Source organism: Dermochelys coriacea, chromosome 6, assembly GCF_009764565.3.
Source record: "Dermochelys coriacea isolate rDerCor1 chromosome 6, rDerCor1.pri.v4, whole genome shotgun sequence".
In the NCBI taxonomy this organism is placed as follows: Eukaryota; Metazoa; Chordata; order Testudines; family Dermochelyidae; genus Dermochelys; species Dermochelys coriacea.
This window is the reverse complement of record NC_050073.1, coordinates 27,689,280-27,714,271: the sequence shown is the minus strand read 5'-3', so window position 1 is coordinate 27,714,271 and position 24,992 is coordinate 27,689,280. Positions and strand designations below refer to the sequence as shown.

Sequence of the window (24,992 nt, the reverse complement as noted above, 5' to 3'; positions counted from 1 at the left end):
AGGTAATACATTCAAGTTGCAAACAATACACTAGAATCTGAGAGAGGCTAAAATACACTATGCAAAATGGTTATAAAAGGAAAACCTCAGGGGATTGGGAGAAAGGTCCAGTCCAGTGAGAAGTTGTATATTTGTAGCTTTAATCAAACAAATAAAAAATTGCCTAAACCAGTGCTAAAATTTATGTGCAAAAGGATGGTTAGGACTACTTAAATATAATCTACATCCCTCCCCAATGAAATCATTGTCATACTCTTCATATATAAGATACTCCCTATGCCATATGTACACAAATCAAACTATCTCACTGTGCTTCTGAAAAATACAATCTCTAGAGCAAATAGTCAGCCCTGAAACAGATGCATTATATTAGTAAGCGGAGCTGCCATCACCATCATGCACTGATTACGCAGCCAGGCAGCCTGCAAATATATCTAAAACAGTGAAAAAGTTCTAAACTCTAGGGCAGATTCATTCTCTCTCTGTTTCATGTCAAAAAACAAACAAAAAAACAAAACCCCACAAACATCCTAGATTGTAAGGGTATTTCCTTGATCTCTCTCTTCATTAATGCTTTAAAGTACTAAAATCACCAAATTTCAGACCAGTTGTAAGACAGCACCCTCTTGTGTAATGATACGTTAACTTTATAAATTTGGGGGTTGTATTTAGACTTTTTGTCATATGTATACACACATTCTTGCTTTTTTCCATACATCTGTGTAGCAAAACAGAATCATCTCCTCTCATCAGATATTGTTTCTAAAAATGCCACTGGCTTATAGCTGCTCCAGGTTCTTTCCAGAGTTTCACAAGCCAAAGCTCTAGAAGGCATTTACCTTCTGTAAGTATTTACTGTGTGGGAGTTATATGGGAGTACACTGTTTCATGACCACCAGAACAGGTTGTTATGCTCTGTGACGAGGCAAGACCAGATGGCTACAGAAAAGTAGTGGGAGATAGATATATTAGCTCCAGGCTAAACAAATCCCTGGTACCAGGATAAGTGAAATGGCAGCTGCTCCAGGTCAATTAAGAACTTTCCAGAAGGCAGGGAGAAAGCTAGGTTGATTGGGACACGTGAAGCCCCCCTCCCCCCCGGATTAATCACTGAGACTGGGAGACAACAGAGACCGTGCAAGCTTCTCCTTACCTCCTTCGCTGGCTTATGATGAAAATGGCTCAGTAGACTGTGTCCCTTGTCTCTAGAGGGAGACGGGTTACATGGAGGGTCACAGTGAGCCTCTGAGGCAAGCAAAATCAGCCAGGAAATGCGGGACCCACGAAGACAAGGACAGAGCTTGTCACAGCTCCAATACTAAAGTTTTAAACAACACTGAGTATCCATGTTCCAATACCTACTTTGCTTAAATTTTACTTCAATTTAAAAAGTTGTATGTTGGGTGACTGGATCCTAAAGCATAGTGGTCTTCTTGATTTAATAATTTCTCTATTGACAAGCAACAAATGCTCTTGTAGGACACACCTAATTGAGATCTGGGAACCTATGACAAGGTTTGCATGCCCACTAAAGCCCATCTTGTGTTTCTATACTCGTAACCCAGATTCATAGTCTCTTGCACCCCTTAGAACAGGAGTAGGCAAACTATGGCCCAGGGGATGCATCCAGCCCTTCCGACATTTTAATCTGGCCCTCGAGTTCCTGCCGAGGAGCAGGACTGGGGGCTTGCCCCTCTCTGCGTGTGCTGTGGCTCCCAGAAGCAGCAGCATGTCCCCCGTCCAGCTCCTATGTGTAGGGGCAGCCAGGGGGCTTCGCACACGAAAAGCTCACAAAAGCTTAGGCTCAAATAAATTTATTAGTCTCTAAGGTGCCACAAGTACTCCTTTTCAGTTTTCAAACTGTGGTCTATAGAATCTTTGCTGGTCACATGCTCCTGGCTCTCCTCATTTCCAGCTGCTAACTCACATTAAAAACAAAGCAAAGCACATTTTCTTATTTCTCCTTCTCCATACAAGCAATTGCTGTAGTTGTCACAAGAATGGTATTTGATTAGCAGTCACAGGGGAGGTGATCCACATAATTGTGAATGTGAGGAGAGATGATCCAACAAGACTCTCTCTCGAGATGTGATCCACCTCACGACGAAGCTGGAGAACCCCTACTTTAGCCAAATCTCTATGATTGTAGTCTCAGACTCAAGAAACAGAAATTACATCTTCATACGCAGAATGGATCAAATGTGCGACAGTGAGAAGAATATATCTGCAAGAAATCAGTATACACTTTTCAGGGTATATGAAACTATACTAGAGACGTGTATCATGAACAAAACATGGCCCGTACACTAGTTACTGAAAAAAAACAACCTGTCGCAAACCACAATGGGTTCTAGTAGCTGGAGGTGGAATACACATCAATGCACATCTGTCGAATATCCAGGCAGCTCAGAAGACAACCAAGGACACCTCCACATAGGACTCAGATTCCAATTCTACCACCAACTACTCCTTCTAAATTAATCACGCTCATACCAAGGGATCTCTTAAACCAGAAAAAAATTACACTATTGAACTAAAGTTTCTCAAGAACACTACTCCTTTGTACATGGTCCATGGCAGTGTGTTTTTAGAAGACAAACTTTGGCACCACTGTCTGTTTCATGTTTTGTTTATCTTGGGGAACAATGAAAAGTTGTGATACTTGCAAGAAAGGAAAAACCAAAGGCACACCAACTTGTGCTGAACGTTTATTTTCATGCTCTTACACAAACGAAAAGCTTACAGCAAAATGTATTTCATGGCAGGTTAAATCCTATACCCCTTGCAGCACGTTCACAAATGGCTCTGAGGAGCTCTGCACAGATAAGAATCTTCCACCAGGGTGTTCTATTGCTGTTTCTATAGCTTCAGGGTTACAGCTTGCACCCAAAACGGGGTTTGGGCAATAAGGTGCTAGTAGTCACAGTTCAGAAGGCCCCCAGAGGTTTGGGGTCTGCAGCATACATAGGACGCAGTTTCCTTAAGCATGCTCTACTAATCCTATCCCCTTCAGAAGAGGTGAACATGGTTAACTGGATTCCAGGCTTTTCTTTGCTCACAAGATAAGACTGTAAATGTTTTTCTAGTAATTAATTTATTGCCCTGAAACTACTGTTTTCATTAATGTGGGAGAATCCCCAAAAGGGAGGGCAAGTAGGATATTTTTCTGAATATGCACTATAGAAGATAATGGGTCATATTGTAATCCATTACATTAGTGTAAATCCAGAGCAACTCCACTACAGTCAATGGAGTTACTGTGGATTTTCACTGGTGTAACCTGCACAAGATTTTCCAGAGTCCACTGGAAAGCGTCTATTACATCAGAAATTCTAAGCAAAGCGCACTAACTTAAAGCATCAGACATGACAAGATGACTGACATATTTAAGACAAGTGATAACGAACACCCCCTCAAAAGAAGGAGGGCAACCTAGAGCAGGGATGGGGAATCTTTTTTCTATCTGGGACCATTGACACACAGAAAAAATCAGTTGCGGGTCACACACAGCCCCATTGTGGGGAGGAAGAGGGCGCAAAGGCTCAGGGCTTCCTGCCACAGCGGGGCAAGCTGGCGCTCACAGCTCCAGCCCCATGTGGTGGGAGCGTGGGGTGGGAAAGGTGTGAAAGCTCAGGGCTTCCCCTAGGTTCTGAAGTGAGGCGGGAAAGGGCTCCAGGCTGGGGATGAGGGGTTTGGGGTGAAGGAGGGGGCTTCAGGCTGGGGCCAAGTTTGGAGTGTGGGGCGGGCTTAGGGCCTTGGGGTGGGGTCTGGGAGGAAGTTAGGGTGTGGGTGGGGTCTCGGGACTGGGGTAGGGGGTTGAAGTGTGTGAGGGGGTGTGAGCTGCAGGCTCCAGGAGGCTCAGGGCAGGGGGTTGGGGTGCAGGATGGGTGCAGGCTCTGGGAGGGAGTTAGGGTGCGGGATGGGGTTCCAAACTGGGGCAGGGAGTTCAGGGTGTGGGCTCCAGCAAGGTGCTGCTTACATCAGGCAGCTCTCAGTTGGCAGTGCAGTGGGGCTAAGGCAGGCTCCCTGCCTGCTCTGGCTCCATGCTGCTCGCAGAAGCAGTAGGCATGTTCAGCCCCCAGGCTGAGGCGCAGCCAGACAGCTCTGTGCAGGGCACACTGCCCACATCCATAGACACTTCCCCACTTCACCTCCCATTGGTCACAGTTCCCAACAATGGGAGCTGCAGAGGCAGCGCTCAGGGTGAGGGTAGCTCACAGAGATTCCCTGATCACACCTGCGTCTAGGGGTCGCAGGGACATGCCAACCGCTTCCCAGAGCTGCGCAGAGCCAACTCGACTTTTAACGGCCTGGCAATCCTAGCTTCCCCCCGTAGTGGGGTGAGCCAGTGTTTGCACCGCAGCTCCGCGGAGGGTACTGAGGCTCAGGGCTTCTGGCCTATGGCATGGAGACTTGCTGCGGGCCAGATGAAATAAGGCAGTGGGCCAGATCCATCCTGCAGGCTGTAGGTTCCCCACCCCAATCTAGAGAAGCGTTATTTAGAGCAATAAAGAAGCTAAATCCATCAACATGACGCTCTGAAACCTGAGCAGAACAGCACAAGACCAAAATAAGTGGCAGAAATAGGTAGACACCCTATGATCCTGCGGGTGCAGGAGGATAAAGAAAAGAAAACCGAATTCACAGGAAATCTATCATTAGGGCTGGACTGATACTTAGGCACATGCCTTTCACTCCTTCTCTTGTGTCATGTCAGAGACATAGGAATGTAAGGTTTTGTTTAAAAGCAAAAAGATGTTTTTAGTTCTCACAGTTGGTTGGGGTTTTTGTTTTGTTTTGTTTTGTTTTGAAGAAGCAATTTGATAACTTGACAAGTGTAACAATGCATTTTGCAAACGGCCTAAAACAACAGCTGAGAGATGCAAGCTGTTCTATCCATCTTACCGGGATGTTGATTCTGATGCCCACTGGAGCAGAAGGTCTGTTCCATCCCAGGAGAGGACCTGGGGTGCAGGAGGGGTGGTGGGTGGATGACAGGGATTCTCACAGCCACTACAGTTCATGCAGAGTTCTCCCTCTGGGTGAGTGGGAGCTGAAGACTGAATGAAAGTTTGGGAAGGAGGGAGGCCCCCGTTTTCTCAAAGAGGAGTGGTGGGCTCCTCACCCACTCAGCAGACTGCTCCTGTGACTGGCCAATACCACTGCTGCCTAAGCAGGGGGCAAGGCCATGACGGGGGTGTACTTAGGGTCTTAACTTACTTTAATATAGCTCTGCCATCTATAATATTATTGTATGCGAATATTAGCATAAGGATATGCTTATACCACCATTTAGATTCCCCCCCTAAATCTCTCCCATAATTTGTGTACCCACACAAACACAGTGCAATTTATTGTTCAACTCAAGATCACTCACAATCTGAATCCTTCCTTGCTGATCTTATGAAGGTGGCTATGTGCGCTGCATCCAGTTAAAACACTGGTTACATTTCTACAGCTTAGTTCTAACATACCACTGCCCCTTTTTGGTATTCTGAGATGAGCAAAATATGCTACTAAAAACAGACTCATAACAGATAAAAAGAAACACCAAGATTTTCCTAATTCATTATTCCAATTTCTCTCAAACAGAATCAGCTTAAAGAACACGACTTAGTTTAAATTTTTCCCATTGCTGTCAAGAGCTGGGATTTGACAATAGCAAAATATTAGTGAAATATGCATTAGCTTTTAGTATTAAAGTTTTGCCAGTGCTAGGTGATTAAATTACCAAAACCAATTGCATAAAAGATAGTCTTTGATTTAACTCTGAAGTTTAAGTTCCTTTGGGCACATCACAGTATTAGTTTAAGAGTCACTAAGGTGCATATTTACAAACTTCAGGGCTATTCATTCACAATAAACATCGCAAGCAATGTAACTTTACTTTCTTGAAATATAAAAAATAGTAATCAAATACTGAGTTTATTTGTAAATTACAACAAAACCACCCTGGCTTAGATTTGTTTATTGTACTGTGAAATAGTCAGTATATATTAGAGACAAAGTATACATGACTTTTAAGAAAAAAAGAGAAAAAAATAAATTGATGTTTTAAAGTTTTACTCGAGATTGATCAGAAGAATCTATAAATTATCCACTGGAAGGCATTCAGCACAAAAGCGCTGCTTCTACAATTACAGAACATGGAAGAATACTAGATGTTCTGAATCCAACAAGCCACATACCTAAAATTTAAATGTAAAAGCTCTGAAAAGGTTAACTGTCAAGTTTATAAACTCGTTTTCTTCTGAGACAGATTAATTTTATCTCCAAGACTTAGGGCCATTCCCTGTAAGGAAATAAAAAAGAAAAGATGTTCACACCTCGGCTATTTCATAAAATTACTGTCATCTCAACACCCCCACCCAAAAACACCACACCACCACCTCTCTGTTACCAGTATTAACCTACAGTTCCGTATATAAAATTCATGAAACTAATTCCATGGAAAAGAAAATATTTTTAATTCAATGACATTTTATTTATTTGTAGCTACAGTTCAGTACATAGTTTCCAAAAAGCATGAATAAGCTAGATTTGTGTATAATATCTTGCTGAAATAATGAACCATAAATAGACTATATCTTTTGCTACTAGAAAGTTGTACCACCACTCCAAAAAAGCAAGAGTCAAGAATTTTAACCCCTTGATGTTGCACCGTTTTAAAATGCGGTCAGTCCAGCAGTTACAAAGGTCAGTCCAAATGGCATTAATTGAAATTAGGGCGTTGGAAAAGCTCAACACTAGCATAATACATACAAAATAATACATTATAAATGCAGACACCATCTCTCAACATGCTGAGCTCTCCAAAATCTTTTCCACCTCCATAAAAAATACTAGCCCATAAACAGATGTACGTGTGTGTGCGCGCGCGCGCATGTGTGTTTTAGAGTCTCAGTAAAACTAAAAAAATAAGGAAATTCAAAGTTCCAGCTGCTACTCAATCAATCGTGAATTACTCCCTAGGTTAGACCAAGTCGCAGACTAAACTGAACATAGTGTCTCATGTAGGAGTTCCATTTACATTAATGGTTCCATTGTAAACATACTACCCACTTCTATTGAAATCATTTCGAAATTCTTCCAATCACATCATGTAAAGTAAATGGTTCTTTTGAATCCGAAAGTCCTAAAGGAACCCTTATGATAAGCTGTATAATATACTTCTAGTTATATATTAGTTTCTTCTTTATTCAAGATTAAGTTTTCTAAGGACCAAAAAATTCCCACAAAATCTCTTTTTTGGGGAAGTGAGAAAAGACAGTTACCTTTTCCATAACTGCTGTTCTTCGAGATGTGTTGCTTATCTCTATTCCACAACTGATGTGCATGCTCGCCACGTGCACCGGTGCCAAAATTTTTTCTCCTAGCAGTACCCGTAGGGGAGCGCCCCTAGCAACCCGTGGAGTGGCGCCTCCATGGCGCAGTATAAGGGGTGCTGCACACTCCCCCCACCCTCAGTTCCTTCTTGCTGGACAACTCCGATAGAAGGGAAGGAGAGCAGGATGTGGAATAAACATGAGCAACACATTTAGAAGAACACCATATATAAGTAGGCTTCTTTTATATACACAGCAAATACGTAGACTACCACAAGAATGGCCATACTGGGTCAGACCCAAGGTCCATCTAGCCATGTATCCTGTCTTCTGACACCAGCCAGTGCCAGATGCCTCTGATGAAAAATAGACAAGGGCAATTGAGTAATGCAACTGTCATCGAGTCCCAGCTTCTGACAATCAGAGGTTTAGGGACACCCAGAACATGAGGTTGCGTCCTTGACCATCTTGGATAATAGTCACTTGTGGACCTGTCCTCCAGGAAATGATCCAATTCATACCTTTTTGCCTTCGCGACATCCCCCAGCAACCAGTTCCACAGGGTGACAGTGCATTGTGGAATACGTACTACCTTATGTTAGTTTTAAACCTGCTGCTTACTAATTTCATTGGTGATGCTTGATTCGTGTATTATGTGAAGGGATAAATAGCCCTTCCTATTCTCTTTCTCCCACTATTCATGATTTCATAGACCTCTATCATATCCTTCCTTGGTTGTCTCTTTTCTAAGATGAACAGTCTCAGCCTTTTTAATCTCTCCTCAGATGGAAGCTGTCCCATACCCCTAATGGTTTTTGTTGCCCTTCTGTATACCTTTTCCAATTCTAATATCTTCTTTGAGATGCGGTGGCCAAAACAGCATGCCATGCCATACTATGAATTTATATAGTGGCATTATGATACTGCCCGTCTTATTATCTATCCCTTTCTTAATGGTTCCTAACATTGTTAGCTTTTTTTTTTTTTTTTTTTTTAAATAGAATCCTTTATTCCAACATGAGATGAAAATTAAAATGGTTGTTTCAACATTTTGAGAAACAGTATGTCGGGCATGTTGGTGGTACATTATGTTTTTTAATAACAAAAGAACATAGAACTGCAAATGGGATATGTAAATACAGCAAAATCTTGGACTATTATAATGCACTGCTGTATGAGGCACGTTAATTTGGTTTAAGGTACCCCGTTCCACCTAACTGTTGAAGTGCTCTCCCCTCCAAATAAAAAAAAATAAGTCAACAATCATGCTGTATAAGGGGAGTGGAGATAGAAGCTTTTCATTCAGAAGAACCACCTAGTTTTAAAATTGAGACAGGGATTTCCTTCTTCACCTTTCCTGAAAGTTGCCAATATAATTAAACAATACTAAAAATTAACCATAAACTACAATGGAAGCTCTGCAAATATTTACAGAAGTCATAATAAAAATTAGAGAGACAAAGCTTTAAAAAGAAACCATCATTACCTGACTCTTTGCACGAATTCGTATGTGGCCAGTGACGGGAGCATCTGGTCCAAGATGAATTGGCTTTTCAATGCTGACATTTGCAAGTGCATCTTCTCCAAATATGGAACGCGCATACAGATTGGCAGCCATAAAGCCACAGTAACCAGAAAGTGCCTAGAGAAAGAATCTTAAATTTAACTCTTTACAAAAGGCTAATTGTCCTTTTAACAGACGCATTTTGATCCATATTAAGCACAACTCAGCAGGTTTTTATATTTAAAACCTATCCTTTTAAATACAGCATTTTGTAAGATACCTGAACTCCGGTTCTGAAGGAAACATTAATAGATCTTTCTAAAATGAAAGCTGACAGAGATTTAATCAAGTCATTTAAACAAGACATAACTGGCATTTTCAGGCTCTGAGGTAATGCATAGCAAAAAGGCTTTAAGAAAGATTAATTCCTACTGAAAGGAAGTCTTGACCTATTGAAAAAAAACTGTGCTGACCATTCTGAAGCAGATACGTTATCTGACATTTTATTAACTGCTTCTTGCTCAGCTAAAGCAAGAAACTATTTGAAAACGACCCAGTTAACATGAATTTCCTTTTAGCTTTCTTAGAGCATACACTTCTAAAGTATATTAAATACTAAAGAATACTAAAATCTTCATATATATATATAATTGGTGGAGGTTTATAAATTTAGAAACTAGACCAAGTAAATAATCTAAAGGACACAAACTCCAAAAAGGGCACCGGAAAATACTATTCTATATAGGTTCCTACACTATGTTCATCATCATCAGTATCTGAGAGCCTTCCAGTAGTGAATTAAGCAACTGGACTACACATCTGTTGTGTAATGTTTGTTTTCTCATCCTCTCTCTAGAGGGAGAAGCGTGTGCAGGAGTGTGTCTGCCTGTTAATGTGTGTTTTTGTTTTGAATTTTTTAAATATATAAATATATCTGATGAGAGTTCTCATAAATTTATCCTATGCAACATGTGGCTTGCAAAGTTAGAATAACTCTACATTATTCAAATACGCAATCAATCAATGCAATCAATGCCCAAGAAGAATTCAAGAAGGGGGGAAAAAAATGCTGTATTTTGGAATCCAAGTCTATTTATACTCGCACAGTAATTTTACTCCAATTTAAAAAGTGCTTGAAGAATTTTCAGCAAGCATCTTACCTTCTCTGGGGTAAGGCATTTCATGTTGGTTGATTTTAGTATGTGCTGTAAGTATTCATTTAGATCAATGATGTTTGTATTAACTGTAACCTTCAAGAAAGAAAGAACAAGGTGTGATCATTTTCATCAGCTTCTCCGACATGTTTTAAATTATTTTTGTTCTAGGACTACGAAAAAGAAGGCATCACTGTCATTTATCCTGTAGTAGCATACTATACTTGTTGATGGCTCTAAGTCCTTTTATATTGGAGAATCTTACATAAAAGGTTTCATCTTCCACCATCCAGGGGTTAAGTAGGAATAGCCTCTTACTTTCTACCACATATTTAAAAATTAGTCAGAATAAGTGAACGTCGTACTTTGCTAAACATGCGGAAAGAGTCTACATCTTGAATCGTTGCTTCAAGTCTAGTTACAGGCTAAATGTGTACATTTGAATTACCACACCAAAACAAGTCAAAGATACATGCAGTCCAGTAGCTCTTCTCTGACTGACCAACGCTAGAGGTTACTTCGCCCTCCAATGAAATACAGCCACCCCTTGAAAAAAGCAGCCATTCAATAGTGTACTATGATACTGTTCAACACTGTACCATGATACTGTGACAGTTTAGGACAAAGTGAAGAAGAGTATTGTATCCAGTTGAAATTGCTAGATAAATGTAGGTAGGATGATCGTAATTAGAGCAGAAATTTGGAAAAGACACAAAAACTTAATACTCTTAAAGTGGCATTGGAACTTTAATGACTACAAGTGGTCAGGACCTTTTTTATATGTCTGTCTGAGAGGCAATGGAGGCTTTAGGTGTTTACTTTAAACTCCTTGGGAGAAGGGGTTTACTATACTAATTGGCCAACAAAAGCCTGGGTCAGGTAGAACTGCACGGAGGTCAGGTGACTGCAAGGAAAGGTTGTGTGGAGCAGTGAGAGTGAGTGTGTATGAATGTGTGTGTATGCATTTTTCCTTTTTTCATTGCTAGAAACTTTCCCATACCAGAATCAAACTGCCATCGCTAGATCTCATATCTTGTAGACCCAGAATTACTCGAGGCTCAAGACCCAGGGAAGAAACTCTCTGACTTCATCATCCAGTTTGTCTAGGGGAGCGAGAAAGGGAAAGAACACAAGTACGGAGGGCTCTGCGGCCTCAATATTCCAGGAAGCGCACCACACAGCCTCCTCTCAAAGATCTTTTTATGATGGCTGCCCTAGTACATCAAAGTTTACACAAAAAATTTTGACCTTGGATCAAACCTTGCCAAAAAATCCAGGTACTTGCTGAAAAGCAGTGCCCAAGGAGAAGGGTGCAGCTGGCACAACAGCCAAATACAGAAACCAATCCCTTTGAAGTTGCTCTTGGACCAGCTCAACCACTGCCTGTGCTAACAGAAGAAGGCTAAAGAGCTACCATTTGGACTAGGGGAGTTCCCAGCCCCAGTGTTTAGACTCTTATTACCAGACAGAAGAAATTTAGAGGGAGTAGGGGGAAAAGAAAAAAATTGGGGAAAAAGATCTGCCTGAAAAGTATGTGAGCATTCATTTTAGTTGGGTACAATTGTAATTTGCTGTATTACAGACTGGGATTGTACAGATTTTTTTCTATTTAATGACCCTAATGAGTTGCCCAATTTGATGTGCATATCACATGCAAATTACTTCCACTCTTTGACAGGGTTACTGGCCAGTAAACAGGATATATTTTGATCTAAGCAAGGCTTTTGATACAGTCCCACGTCATATTCCCACAAGCAAACTATGGAAATACATTCAAGATTAAATTATTATAAAATGGTTGGAAGATGATTATCAAAAAGTAGTTAATGATTTGCTGTCAAATTGGGAGAGCAAGTCTAGGCAGTCCTGCAGGGGCCAGTCCTGGGTCCAGGAATATTCAATATTTTCATTAATAACTTGGATAATGGAGTGGAGAATAGCCTTATAAAATAGGCAGGGAGGGGTTCCAAGCTGGGGGGAGTTGAAAGCACTTTGAGGCAGGTTTGAATTCTAATGCTGTCCTCCAAAAAATGGGAGAATTGGTCTGAAACCAACAAGACAAAATTCAGTAAACACAAGTGCAAAGTACATCACTTAGGAAGGAAAAATCAAATGCACAACTACAAAATGGGGAACAACTGACGAGGAAGCAATACCGTGAAAAAGGATCTGGGGTAGATTACAAATTGAATACGAGTCAACAGTGTGATGCCCCCGCAAAATAAGCTCATATTCTCGGACACATTAACAGGAGTGTCGTACGTAAGACAAGGGAGGAAACTGTCCCCCTCCACTCGGCAATGGTGAGGCCTTACCTAGAGTACGGCACCCAATTCTGGGCACCACACTTTAGATAGATGTGATCAAAAAGAGGACAGCAACAAAAATGATAAAAGGTTTAGAAAACTTGACCTATAAGGAAAAGTTAACCAAACTGGGCATGTTTAATCTTGAGGAAAGACGACTGTGGGGAGACCTGACAGTCTTCAAATATGTTAAGGGCTGCTATAAAAAGGATTGTAATCTATTATTCTCCATGTCCACAGAAGATAGAACAACAAGTTATGAGCTTAATCTACAACAAGGGAGATTTAAGTTAGATATTAACAAAACTTTCTTTCTATAACTGTAGCTAAGCCCTGAAATAGGGTTCCAGGTGAGGTTGTGGAAACCACATCACTGGAGGTTTTAAGAACTGGTTAGACAAACACTTATCATGGATGGTCTAGATTTCCTTGTTCCTGCCTCAGCATAGATGCCTGGACTTGATGACTTCTTGAGGTCCCTTCCAGCCCTATGTTTCTATGATTCTCTGAAACCTGAAAGACGCTAAGCTTGTAAAGATTTCTGCAATGTCCACAAAAATAAGTGAAAGGCTTCATACACTATACTGTACCACCTTTGAGCCAATTTGTGCAGCTGCAATTGAGCCTCCTTTGGATTGAAGGTAAAGCTCTACATGCGCCTCAGACATAAAGCAAGGCCTGGCTTCAGTAAACGAGTGACAGGAAACCAACAGAAGAATGAGACTTTTAAGACCAATGATCTACATATTTTACAGCTTGGAGACTTCCTTTCAAATCTTGGAGCAGCTTTTCAAATGACGAAGTTTGGCAGAAGACAACGGTACACTAACTTATATAGGGCAAGCTATCTGCAGAATGGAAACAGCTGCAACCTTCTAGTTTTAAAATGAAGCTTGGGTTAAGTAAAAATAACCAATGTGTTACAGAAGCACCTACAGTAACAGAAGTCATTTTTCAGTGATGGTTTTAGTTGAAAAACTTTTGAGAGAAGGTACTAGTGTAAAGCTAGGCAAACAGATCACCACCAAAAGAACTAACTTTGTTTTCCCATTCAAATTCCGCCCACATCTGGCGGAATTCTGCATCAGTACAAGAAGCAGGCTGGATGTAATCCATGATGTCAATGTGAATATCACTGAGGACAACACAGTTTCTGTCACTGGCTGCTCCAGATACATCATACACTGCAAATAAGAAACACAAACCACAGGTTTACAAATTGGAAGTGGCTACAGAATTAACACAAAATGAGTGTTCAAGTGCGATTTGTCAGTATAACCAACACATGCAGAGTGTTGATCTCTGTCCTCTTCTAGTGGCTGGATCCCAGAGGTTTCAAAGTCTCCTACAGCCTTTGAACTAACAGGTGTGGGTCTTTTAACTCAGGCTGAAGAGGCTCATGCTTTTTGATCCAAAGAGTCTTAGGTTCAATCCCCACTGCTGACCACCCACAGACATTGTGTTACACCAACATGCTTTTTAAAAAATAGTATATATAAAAATATTATTCATAATTAATTTTTTTTTAAATCCATCAATAAAATGTTCCTATCTTGTAGAACATTTCACTTATCTACCAGCATTAAATGCTTTTTAAAATAATTCTACTTTTCTACAGAAAGTTCAGTATTCTAATTTTGTTAAGGTTGCACACAGAATTGTCTACTTACCAATATTACCAAAAATGATTCCATTTTCTGTTGAGGCTACTTTGACATTAGCCTTAATGTTGGCAAAATCATGAGGAGCAAGCGTCAAAGGAGATGGTTTTTCCACTAATTTCAAGTCACCTGTTTAAAAAAAATTTGAAAGAAAAGTTTACGAACAGACAGAAGATAAAGTCCAATTAAAATTAGCTTCAGGACACAGCAGATTACCATTTCTGATCTGAATTCTAAAATCTTACCAAACTTGCCATAAAGTCAATAAATTGTGAACACATTGAACCAACGTATTTGACAGCTGAAGCACTAATGAAATTTACATATTAAATGTAAAAGTTAATTAAAACATTAATGGCCTGATTCAAAGCCTACTGAAGTCAAATGGCACTGGGCTTCGGCCACTGGGCAGGGAGGGTGACCTTGGGCATAGGCACAGTTTAACTTCTATTTTGGGCAGTGGGTAGGGCCCACCAGGGCTTGGGCCAGCACTGCATGGTGGGGCCTGGGGAGGGAGCACCACCTCCACCCCCGACTCACCTCAGCAGGCCACCCAGCCTGTCTGAGCGAGTGGGTGCGCAACCAAATGTAACTCAAAGAGGGGGAGCTCAGCACAAAAAGTTTGAAACTGTGCAGAGAGGGGCTAACTAGGGATTGTGTGCAAGCAGGGGTATAGCTCAGCATGCAGGCAGAGGTGTAGCTCAGGGTGCATGAAGAGGGGCAGATATGGGCTGTTTGCTGGGAGGGCCTTCGCCTTCAGTCACTGCTCCCTGAGGGCTCTGCCAGCCACGGAGCTGGATCAACCGATTAGATGTTTCTTACTGGTTGCATGAGCAGTCAAAGGAGGCTGGGAGCTGAGGAGCAGCTGCAGCCCCAGAAACCAGCAGGAGGAGATGATGGGGGAGTGCCGTGATTGTCTGCTCCATGGCACAAGCCAGAGCAATAACCGTCCTGCACTGCTGCTTCTTGACTATGACCTGGACAGGTGGTGGGAGAGGAGGAGGAAGTGAGGAGGTGTGGAGCTTCCCCCAATGCTGCCCATGGGCTTGGAGCTTCTGCCCCGCAGGGTATCAGGGCTCGCGGAGCCCAAGTTAGGAACCATTGGTCTATAATATCAATATATTCAATTGTATAAAACTGATGTGAAAGAAAAATAAAGACAGAAAAAAAAAAAGCTTTTGACACATACACTGCAGCCTCCATGTGAAATTCAAGTCATGTGCCCATTTGGATATTTTTTTCAAATTTTAGTCTGAATTTTGTGCTTATGAAAGGTGATGGAACTGTCTAGGTCCCTTATTCATCCACAGAGCAGATAAAATGTGCAACAGCAGTCCAAGTTTCCCCACACTGCCTTAACCCTGACTGCGAAACAAGCACAGAAAGAAGGCTGCCCAGTTGGTTATAGTTCCCCAATTCTCTGCTCCAGTTCTGGCCCAGGGGCAGGGTAAAGCAGCCTTGGGGCTGCTCTATCATGCATCTGTGGTCAACATTCCCTAAGGGAACCTATCAGCTGAGCAGAGCTGCAGCACGATGCTCTTCAGCCGCCATTCCTACCCATCTAGACACACTCCTGACTGCTCTCTGTACTTGGAGCTGGGAGGGAAAAGGGTTCAGGAGCCAGCTAGACTGGCTTTATGTATGCTCACTGGGGACTCCCCCATGCTGACAATGTTGGGCTGGATTCAGTCTCCTTAGCACCCTAGGAGCACCGCAAACAGAACGGGGAAGATCAGAGGAAGTACTAATGTTTCTGGAGGGAAAAAACTAAATAAAAAATTAAGCTATTTTTCTTACAGAAGTGTGACAAAAGTAAGCGTGAAACCAGATAAAGAAATAAATATTTTGCATAGAGGTACATGATCACATTATCAGTACTAGCAGAAAAAAGTTCACTTGGCTCCATGAAAAATCAATTCTTTAAAAGGCATTTTAAAATACCTTTTAAGATTGTAAGTAGTCAGTTTTATTAAACAATTCTTTAGGCATTTATAATATGAGATGCAATTTCTTGTACTTCAACAATGTTCACTGCTTAATTTCAGACCTAATTATATCAACAAATATTCTTGTTGCACTAGTTTATTCCTTACCTAGTGTGGCTAGTTCTAATGTGCAGTTCTGTAAAGTATCACTGGTCTGGTTTACTACAAGCACATCCAATACAATATCATACTGGTTGACATGAACATATGCTTCTGCATAGACAGGATCTGAGAAACCTGTCAACTGAGTAACCTGTCAAGGAAAGAAGATTAAACACAAATTGTTGAAGTATCTTTCCTCATTGTCAGTTTAAAAAGTTTAACATGGTCACACAAGTGTAGAGATGGAACAGAAACAATATAAAAAGAGAAAAATATTTAGTAAGACAGATGAGAGTGCTAGTCTAAGACAAAACTGGAAATTAAACAAGAGATCTGTACAAAGAAGAGCTTCAGTTTTGTACTATTAGCTTATTGTTTTTGCATTTAAACCCCTGCCCACCCCTGAAAAAACTAACTCTTCATCCTATCAACAGAAACTTGGTCAACAAACTGATTAAAGTAATCAATTTAAGAACTATTAAAAGTTCACAAATTTCACTGTTAAGAGAGGGTCTTCAGGTATGAAAAGATTAACTAAATAGGCAAGACACCCCACCCCCCCATACGCATACACTTGATTTTGTTAAATGTGAGTTAAAGTTCAGAATACATATCAGACTCTTAAGGATTTAAAAAAAAAAACAAAAAAAACAACTTTAAGCCATAGAACCCCTGCCCTTCCAACTTACAATAATGTTACAGTTATTTTGTAAAAATCAAACATTAGAAACCCAGGAAACGCTAAGTTTCAGAGTAGCAGCCGTGTTAGTCTGTATTCGCAAAAAGAAAAGGAGTACTTGTGGCACCTTAGAGACTAACAAATTTATTTGAGCATAAGCTTTCGTGAGCTACAGCTCACTTCATCGGATGCATTTGGTGGAAAAAATGCTAAGTTATGATTAAACTGGATGAAAACCAAATATTGGAAAGTTGTCTTCTCTGGGAATTTTCTTAGGTTTTTTGTTTTTGATTTTTAACGATATTTCTGCGTCCTAGTCCCCAGAGTGGGTAGCGAAGTAGGGGTTGTTTCCCTTGAACCCTCCTGAATGGCTTCTAGGGACTAGAAGGCAGGAAACTGGAGCAAAAAAATACTGCATGGGGCCAAAAGAGCCTCAGGATACGGGGAGGAAGGAACAGGTTCTTCACTCCATGGCACTCCCTGTCATCGTCCTCCCACCACTTTAATAAACCTTACTTGGCTCTTGAGCCATCCAACAAACAAGTACTCCACATTGCACCACCTCACTGCCTCCTGGTTTCCCTTCTCCAATTCCCACCTTCCCCACCCTATGGGGCCAAGGGAGCATCATGAAGCACAGGGACAAAAGGATTCTTCACCTCTCAGGACCCCCCGCCTTCCTCTCCAACAAGGAAACCTAACTGAACTTTTCAGATATGATGAGCTTAATTAGGTTCCTTAGCCCCCACAAACCCAACTGTCAATGTTTGACACTAGGTGTGAGTAATACCCTTACAGAAATAAGATATTGAATTATACATTACCTTGTTGAGTTTGGATGCCAAGGGATCAGCAGCTTCTTTTCTTTGCGTGGTCCCCATTGCTGCCAGAAGGCTCAGCTGAAATTGGTCTTCCTTTGAGTTCATTTCATTTTTAGCAGTAAGTTGCATGAAGGAAATGGGGTCATCTGGCTGAACTGTCACATTCCTCTTCTCTGACTCTTTCTGCGGTAAGAAAGCAAAATATTAATTCTATCTTCTAACGTACACTGAAGTATTGAACTTTATGCAGCTCCTGGAGTATTCCTGGATGTGAGCTTTCTTCAAAATTCAAGCACCCAAAAGTTTATGATTATACAATGAAATTTACAATATCTCACCTTCTGAGAAAGTTTCTCCTCTTCTAGTTTAGCTGACAGCATATGAGAAAGGGACTCTCTGCACTCCTTGTTGAAAATATCATTCATTAGAGGAGAACATTCTGACAAAACCTTCAGACATAGGGAGATACGATCCACATCGTCATCTGTAATTGGCTTCTTGGGAAGAGAGGACTTACCCAAATGGAGAATAGTGGCCATTAGCAACATAGCCTCAGCAATAAAAGACTAAAGGTGGAAAGGAGAGAGGAAAGGGGTTATTAAATCTTACATAGCCTTAAAATTGTAGAAATATTTAAATTTGTATTAACCTTAAGTTTAAAATATGGTTAAAAATTAAAACTATATCCCAGTAGGTAAGATGATTTGTGTCAGTGACTCGTTGCTTAGAACCCAAGAGACCTGCCAGTCATACGAGTTGGAAAGTAGTAAGAAATATTTAGTTGAGGTTGATGCTGCTTTGGTTCCCAACTGATTTAGTTGGGGTTGATCCTCTTTAAGCAGGTGGTTGGAATAGATGACCTCCTGAGGTCTCTTCCAACCCTAATCTTCTATGATTCTATTTGGGACTAGATGAATGATCATCTATCAAAAACTTGAGGAATTTAGGCATTTCATTTTTGGGCCTCTCTCAAAAGCTTATGATCAAACCTGTAAGAACTGCCAGAGGAAATATGACTTACATTTTGTTTCTTCTTTTCCTGAACAAGAGCCACATAGCGTAGAGCAATCTTAGTCAAAGTTGTGGCAAGGGAAGCAGCAACAAAGAAATCCCCATCCAGCAAAAATCCTCGTAATGGAGGTCTGCAAAGAAAGTCAATCATGAGGGGTTAGTTTTGGAAGACATTGTCTCCATCCTCCTTTTTTCCATACTTTACTTTAGCTCTCATATTGTGAGATCAGTGTTGTACAAACAGTTTGGAAGATCTCAGAGACTCAGTGAAGTTTTACATACACTGGCAGTGAGACAGGAAGTGGAAAGAATAAAGGATAACTTTTACTTTTATCATCAAAGGATCTCACAGCTCTGTACTAGCATGAGCTAACTAAGCCACAAAATAACTGTGAAGTAGATAAGAGTAATCTTTTCACCTACCAGTGAGATAGAACATGCAACTGTTTAGCAGAGCACAGGAACATTAAGCAGTAATTTAGGTAACAAGTGACAAACACCATACACAATTAAAATCGATGGGGAAATTTAGGTAGACAGAATGTAATTTACCCAAATCGGAATTTGGCCAGTACATCAGAGTTAACAATGTACTTTTACAAGAAGTGCCATGTGTTGACTAAAGATCACAAGTGATCAAAGTATTATCTGGAAGATAATAGCCTTCAATAGGGCAATGATCTTTACCATAAAGCTCAGGTATTAATTCAGCACCGAACAGAGAGGGAGAAACTAAAACAGAAAAGGAAAGAATAGTAAGACTTACAGATAAAATCATGGAGAAAAATGGAAGAAAAAAAAAAAAGAGAATGACAGAAGAGAAGACAGAAAGTGGAAAATATAATAGAAGAAAAAACTCTCGGATTTCCACTGCCAGTCCACATCATAAAGCTACAGACCAACCCAGGATTAAAAGTAAATATTAAACTAGATCAGTCTATCACAGAAAAATGGATTCCAGAAAAATAAACTGTTTTCTGGAAAAGTGGAAACAACTAGAAAATGTGGCTGTTGCTGCTACAGCACCACATTTTGGACAAGTATCAATCCACCCTGCTTTGTTTGCACATGTAAGAACTAAAGGGGTGAGACACACAAGTTTGCTATTGGAGATTGACATAAGTAAGGAGAATATGGAGGGGCAACAGAGCAAATGAATGTTTCAAAACACACACCAAAACCCTCTCCTAGGAAGAAATGTTTGCTGAAGAACATGTGCAGACGTTCCTTTTCAGACAGAGAAGAATTCTGGAAAGGATTTAGAGTTCTAACCATTTTTAATGTAGCTACCACTAGTAAAATATAAAATGCCTAGTTACCTATCTTCTTCCTTTTTGGCAGGTCTGGAACTACTGAGGGCACTCTGTGTAGCATAGGTGCCCATCTCCGTCACCAATTTTTGGGTTGGACCCACAGTCACCTCTTCTTCTGGTTTCAGATCACCAGCTTCTTTCTTTATTTCAGATTCCACTATTGGGATCTGACAATGAACAGGAGACATTAAATATATGCTAAATTAACAAAGAATTCAGTAAAGAATTTGAATACAAAGACAATCTTTTTGTTTTAAGGAAAGCAGCCTTTTTTTCATATAAAAGTGTTGTCATTTTCTTCAGATTCTCTACCTTGTAAACACGGAAAGGTCAATTACAGCATAATAATTTGGAGATTTTTTTTAATTTCTTCTTGAAGGGGTTAATGTACCCAGGAGTTCATCTCAAAACAGGAATAAGCCTCGCCCCCCCCCACTATACTGTCTTGGATGCCTTTTACAAATGAAAACCTCATGTACTCTCCATTTGTAAGCGGACACACGCTAGTCAAATTGCACCCTATCATTTCAAATTTGTCGTATTCTTTCCCAATAAGGATTCTTGTTTCCCGTTCTGACAACGAGATAATCAGATATCGCTTCCTCAGAGTATACGATGATGGTTCATGAGTTTATCAGAAATAAATAATGATTCATTAGGTCATCAATAATTTTTGCTCTAAAGTAAGACTACACATGACAGAGCCTGCAAAGCCTTGAAGTTCAAAATACTATTGCATCTATATGACTTTTTAAATCTTCTCTTGAAACACGCATTACATATAAAAATATAGAAATGAAAGCAGAAAGTTTTTTAGACAATACACACATACCTCTCCCAGCGATCTGCGGACTTCTGTCATTACACTTTGTATATCTTCCTTTGTGCTGCAATATTCTCCAAGGATCCACAAAGCTCCCCTGTAAATCCTGAGATAAGAAACATAATTAAGGCATGTTTTCAAGCACTACTGAAACTAGCACTATGGGTAATGATTTTTCCATTGTGCTCTAATGCACAATGAGGAAGTGCTACACTGAACAGCTTCATGGGGCTATGAGTTACAGCATGAAGAAAAGAAAACACACTGTGCTTACAGTATGCAACAAGCTAAAAAATATATAATGTGACTGGTCAAGACAATCAGCTTTTTGGCACTGCTATCCTATCCCATTGTATAATTACAAACTCAATATTCGAATTAAAATAACTATACAAGGAGAGTTTTCTGCTAAGGATTTATTCCCAGCTACATTAATCTTAACATGTGTAAATTCAATTCCAACACTTTACAGATGTTTAGCTGAACCACTATTTTATTATGAAGTCAGTTGTAATGTTTCTAATAAACCATACACATTGAAATTGAGTCAGATTTTATCAGGTCAATAAGGAAAAATATATTCTAGGAAGGTTTCAATCAAAACAGGTATTGTGGATGAACAATCCCCAATTGTTCAATTTAGTCCATCTCTTGCCCAATAGGAGATTACAATTTGATCTGGATTGTAATGAAGTTATGATTCAGATGTGCACTGGGTATCACAATAATAAAAATGGTATAATGTCATAGAAAAAAATGTGATTACTTCTGCTATGACTGAAGCTCTGCTGGTCCATCGGAATACTAAATTTTTAGTGCCCTGCAAAGGAAGTGTGGACTCCTTGCAGCCACCATTTATTTCATATTCTGCTATGCGGATTGGAATTTTTTTTACAGGGAGTTCTCTGGTAACATACAATAAGCAATTTCTAGTTTACTTCAAATGCATTTAAAATCATGTTGTGGTCATCCCTTGGCAACACAAGGTTATTTTAACAGATACAACATTTTAGATTTAGCCTTCATTATCAATGCTGCCATCTAGTAAATGCAAAGCAAACAACTAACAACTGTGTCATAAAAATGAGATTTATTAAGTCAATGTTCCTCACGCAATGCAATATGAATTCATTATGTTTTTCATACAAATTTGGAAGGAAAAGATTCCCCAGAAATAATTTCCTGGCAAATATAAAATTCAATTTAAATAGGGCTGACTCTACTCTGAAGTTTACTCAAAAAAACCCTCTCATCTGATTTCTCCTTTCAGTTACAAAGTGCATGAAAATTCTTAAATTTAGTTCATGTGCAGTGTACTCTTTAAAAATATTTTAAACCTACTTGACAGTTTTAATGGCATGAAAGACTTCCAGCATCTTCTCAACAATAAGTAGTCTGAGATTATCAAACCGCTGAATTGCTTCACGCACAAATTCCAAGACATCAGCAGCTGCAGCTTCATTATTATCACTTAGGAACTCCATCAACTAGGACAAAAAGGAGTGAACTTGAGCTCAAACAGCACAGTTACATGACTTTAAACGGTCACAAGCTTTACAAGAACTATTACAGCACCCAGTGCTGAACAGCAACAGAAGGAACAAGGACAAGAAACAGAAGGGAATATAGTATTTTGCGTGTCATTTGCAAACTGATGTCAAACTGATTTAAGGTTGAGGTACCCTAAAGCTCTCTACTAATTCAGAAGAAAAAAAGAGTACGAACTATATATCTTTTATATTCACTCCCCAGAGATCAAAGAATTCATGCTTTCATATTTTATTCAAACAAAACTTGTGCATTCCAATAAATAAAGCACCTTGAAACATTTTTTCTATTTGCATGGGTTACTGTATACTGAAAAAAAAAAATTCCAGTTCATGTTCATCAAGAACAGTAAAATGTTTTGGGTTTTTTTGGTGGTAGGTTTTTTTGTTTGGTGTTTTTTTTTTCCACACAAAAAATAAAACGTATAGAAGATGGGTAACCTGCAAATAACAAAGAAGCCCTAAACTTTTTAGAGGAATAAAAAGTATAAATTTACAATAGCACCATTACAAAGAAGATATTAAAAGCTAAGATCTCAGCTTCAGTTATTTTCCTAGAGAAAGTAGCAAGGATTTTGGAGATCACTTAAAACACATTTACTGTAAATATAATTAAATATTTGCATACCACAGGAATAACATTTGCAGCCATATCTGGAAACCGAACGCTGCAGGAATGCAGTGTCCGAACAAGTAGCTGCCTGTATTTATCGGTATCTTCATGCTCTGTCACATTGTTTGTTTTAATCACTTCTTTCTTCAAAACAATCACCAGCTATAAAACATATCAAACAAGTTTCAACTGAATCATATGCTTCACTGAACAAGCTAGAATGAAAGCACACACACAAAAAAATACGTATTTACCTCTTCCACATTTCTGGAAGATACAAGATCCAGAGCTAACTGAAGGGTTTTCTTGCGCACTTCTAAATCTGGAGTACTCAGTACTCTCAGTATATCCATAACCAGATCCTGAAATCAATAAACACACTTAAATTAAGTTTCAAAACCAACATTTAGTCAGACCAAAAAAATATTTTTCTTGCTTTAAGTCTTTTCTTTTTTGTGCAAATATACAAATTCAAAGCTATAGTACAGAATTACTGAAGAGATCGTTAAAAAAAATGTGTAAGTTGTGTATAGCCTATTGACAGAAAAGTATAATGGTAAAATGATTCTTAGTCTCCATTAAGATTTTTTTTTAATCTTTCTTCTTGTTTTGAGATTAGCATCTGAAGCCTGACTGTTCATTAAGGAAAATCAAAATATTTGTCTAATACACTGTAATTTTATGTAGCATTTTTCAAAAAAACTGAATCATTGAAGTTTCCAAACAAGTCACCCCTTATCACTGTTAGTTCTCATGCTATCAAGTAAAACTAGACCTAAACAAAATACTGTTCAGCAGAATTTCATAAACACACCAATTATTTTAAATGTTGAAAGTACATTATTTTTTCTTACCACGATGACAGAATTTTATTTTTATTTTAGTTAAAGTAAAATCCAAAATAGGTTTCCCAGGGCGAACAAAAAACAACGGTAGGGCACTTACTTGTAACACTCGTTCATGAGCAGGATGCTCTTTCAGCTCAATCAAGCGATCCAATACAATCAGTTTCACATTGTTATCACTCTCTTTAATAATCAAGTCAATGTAACATTGAGCTGCTGCCTAAATAATAATAAAAAAAAGAGTGAAAGCAATTTTTCAAAAAAATTTTAGATACTGTGGGAAAGATAAGAACAACTATTTCTAGGAAACACCAATTCCTGGGGGAAATCCAATGAAAGAACACACTCTAAAAACATGAGGGGTTATTTTAATGATATGTAAAAGAAACTAGGCAGCTGAACGGTTTTCTAGGATTTCATTTCTGGAACCGTTTTCCAATTTAGGGCTCACCTGATGACACATTACTGGTAGCCTTTTGTATGCTACAAGGCAGTTTTACCTATTGAGCAGAGACGCTGGCCAGAAATACCCAGAGGTGTGGTTTTGGTTTTTTTTTGTTTTTTTTAAACACTAGCATCCAACTCCAGAAAGTTGCAAAGGCAATGGTGAAGGAGAAAGCTCATCTAAATTAGTTTTGTTCTTCCAGCTCCAAAGGAAATCTTACCAGCCATATAATATGATTTATACTCACACTACAAATTTTACAGGCTAAAGATAGGGTCTGTTTCTACAGTTCCCTCTTCCAAAAAGAGGAAACAAACAAAATATATAATATGTTCAGCTGCACATTAAGGAGCCAATCTTGCAAGCTTTACTCAAATGAGTAACCCATACCTACACAAGCTGGCCTACTTTAATGAAGCTACTTGTGTAGGAACAGAACACTCACATAAAAATCATACCATTAGGATATCCTAACATGTTCTGCAAGTTCATGACAAAAATTAAACAAATTTAAAAAAAAAAAATCATGCTGATGCCAGCTTACAGTACACAGACCTGATCCAAAGCTCAATGAAATGAACAGAAAGACTCCGATTGATTTCTACAAAATGTGGGTCTCCACAATAGACTAAAACCAAACCAGATATGCCAATACTTGTTGCTGTTTTAAGTATGGTTTTAATTAAACGGATTCTAACTATCATATCTTATTTAGCAAAAGTGACTGCACTGCAGCAAGAACATAAAAGAATGAATACTTCACTTGACTTTGAAACTATAGTAGAGTGACAAGGTTGGAGGGGTAAAATCTTTTATTGGACCAACTTCTGTTTGTGAGAGAGACATGCTTTCAAGCCA

At 39.5% G+C, this 24,992-nt stretch overlaps 1 protein-coding gene across 7 annotated transcripts in view; it reads right to left on the bottom strand.

The window, feature by feature from the left end:
* Window positions 1-24,992, bottom strand: part of COPB1 (COPI coat complex subunit beta 1) — a 62,859-nt gene that overhangs the window by 18,690 nt on the left and 19,177 nt on the right. For 4 of the 7 annotated variants that reach the window (XM_038406178.2, XM_043517009.1, XM_038406179.2 and 1 more), the window contains exons 8-22: window positions 23,790-23,909; window positions 23,099-23,206; window positions 22,860-23,006; window positions 22,026-22,171; window positions 20,694-20,790; window positions 19,868-20,028; window positions 18,559-18,679; window positions 17,876-18,103; window positions 17,541-17,720; window positions 16,044-16,188; window positions 13,960-14,079; window positions 13,328-13,473; window positions 9,990-10,079; window positions 8,812-8,967; window positions 5,953-6,292 (exon numbers count right to left, since the gene is read on the bottom strand). In XM_038406178.2, the coding sequence (XP_038262106.1) occupies window positions 6,233-6,292; window positions 8,812-8,967; window positions 9,990-10,079; window positions 13,328-13,473; window positions 13,960-14,079; window positions 16,044-16,188; window positions 17,541-17,720; window positions 17,876-18,103; window positions 18,559-18,679; window positions 19,868-20,028; window positions 20,694-20,790; window positions 22,026-22,171; window positions 22,860-23,006; window positions 23,099-23,206; window positions 23,790-23,909 (2,025 nt within the window). In that variant the 3' untranslated portion in view covers window positions 5,953-6,232. Of the gene's footprint in view, window positions 1-5,952; window positions 7,136-8,811; window positions 8,968-9,989; window positions 10,080-13,327; window positions 13,474-13,959; window positions 14,080-16,043; window positions 16,189-17,540; window positions 17,721-17,875; window positions 18,104-18,558; window positions 18,680-19,867; window positions 20,029-20,693; window positions 20,791-22,025; window positions 22,172-22,859; window positions 23,007-23,098; window positions 23,207-23,789; window positions 23,910-24,992 lie in introns of those variants that run through there. The other 3 variants (XM_043517013.1, XM_043517012.1, XM_043517011.1) reach the window with 2 other exon arrangements.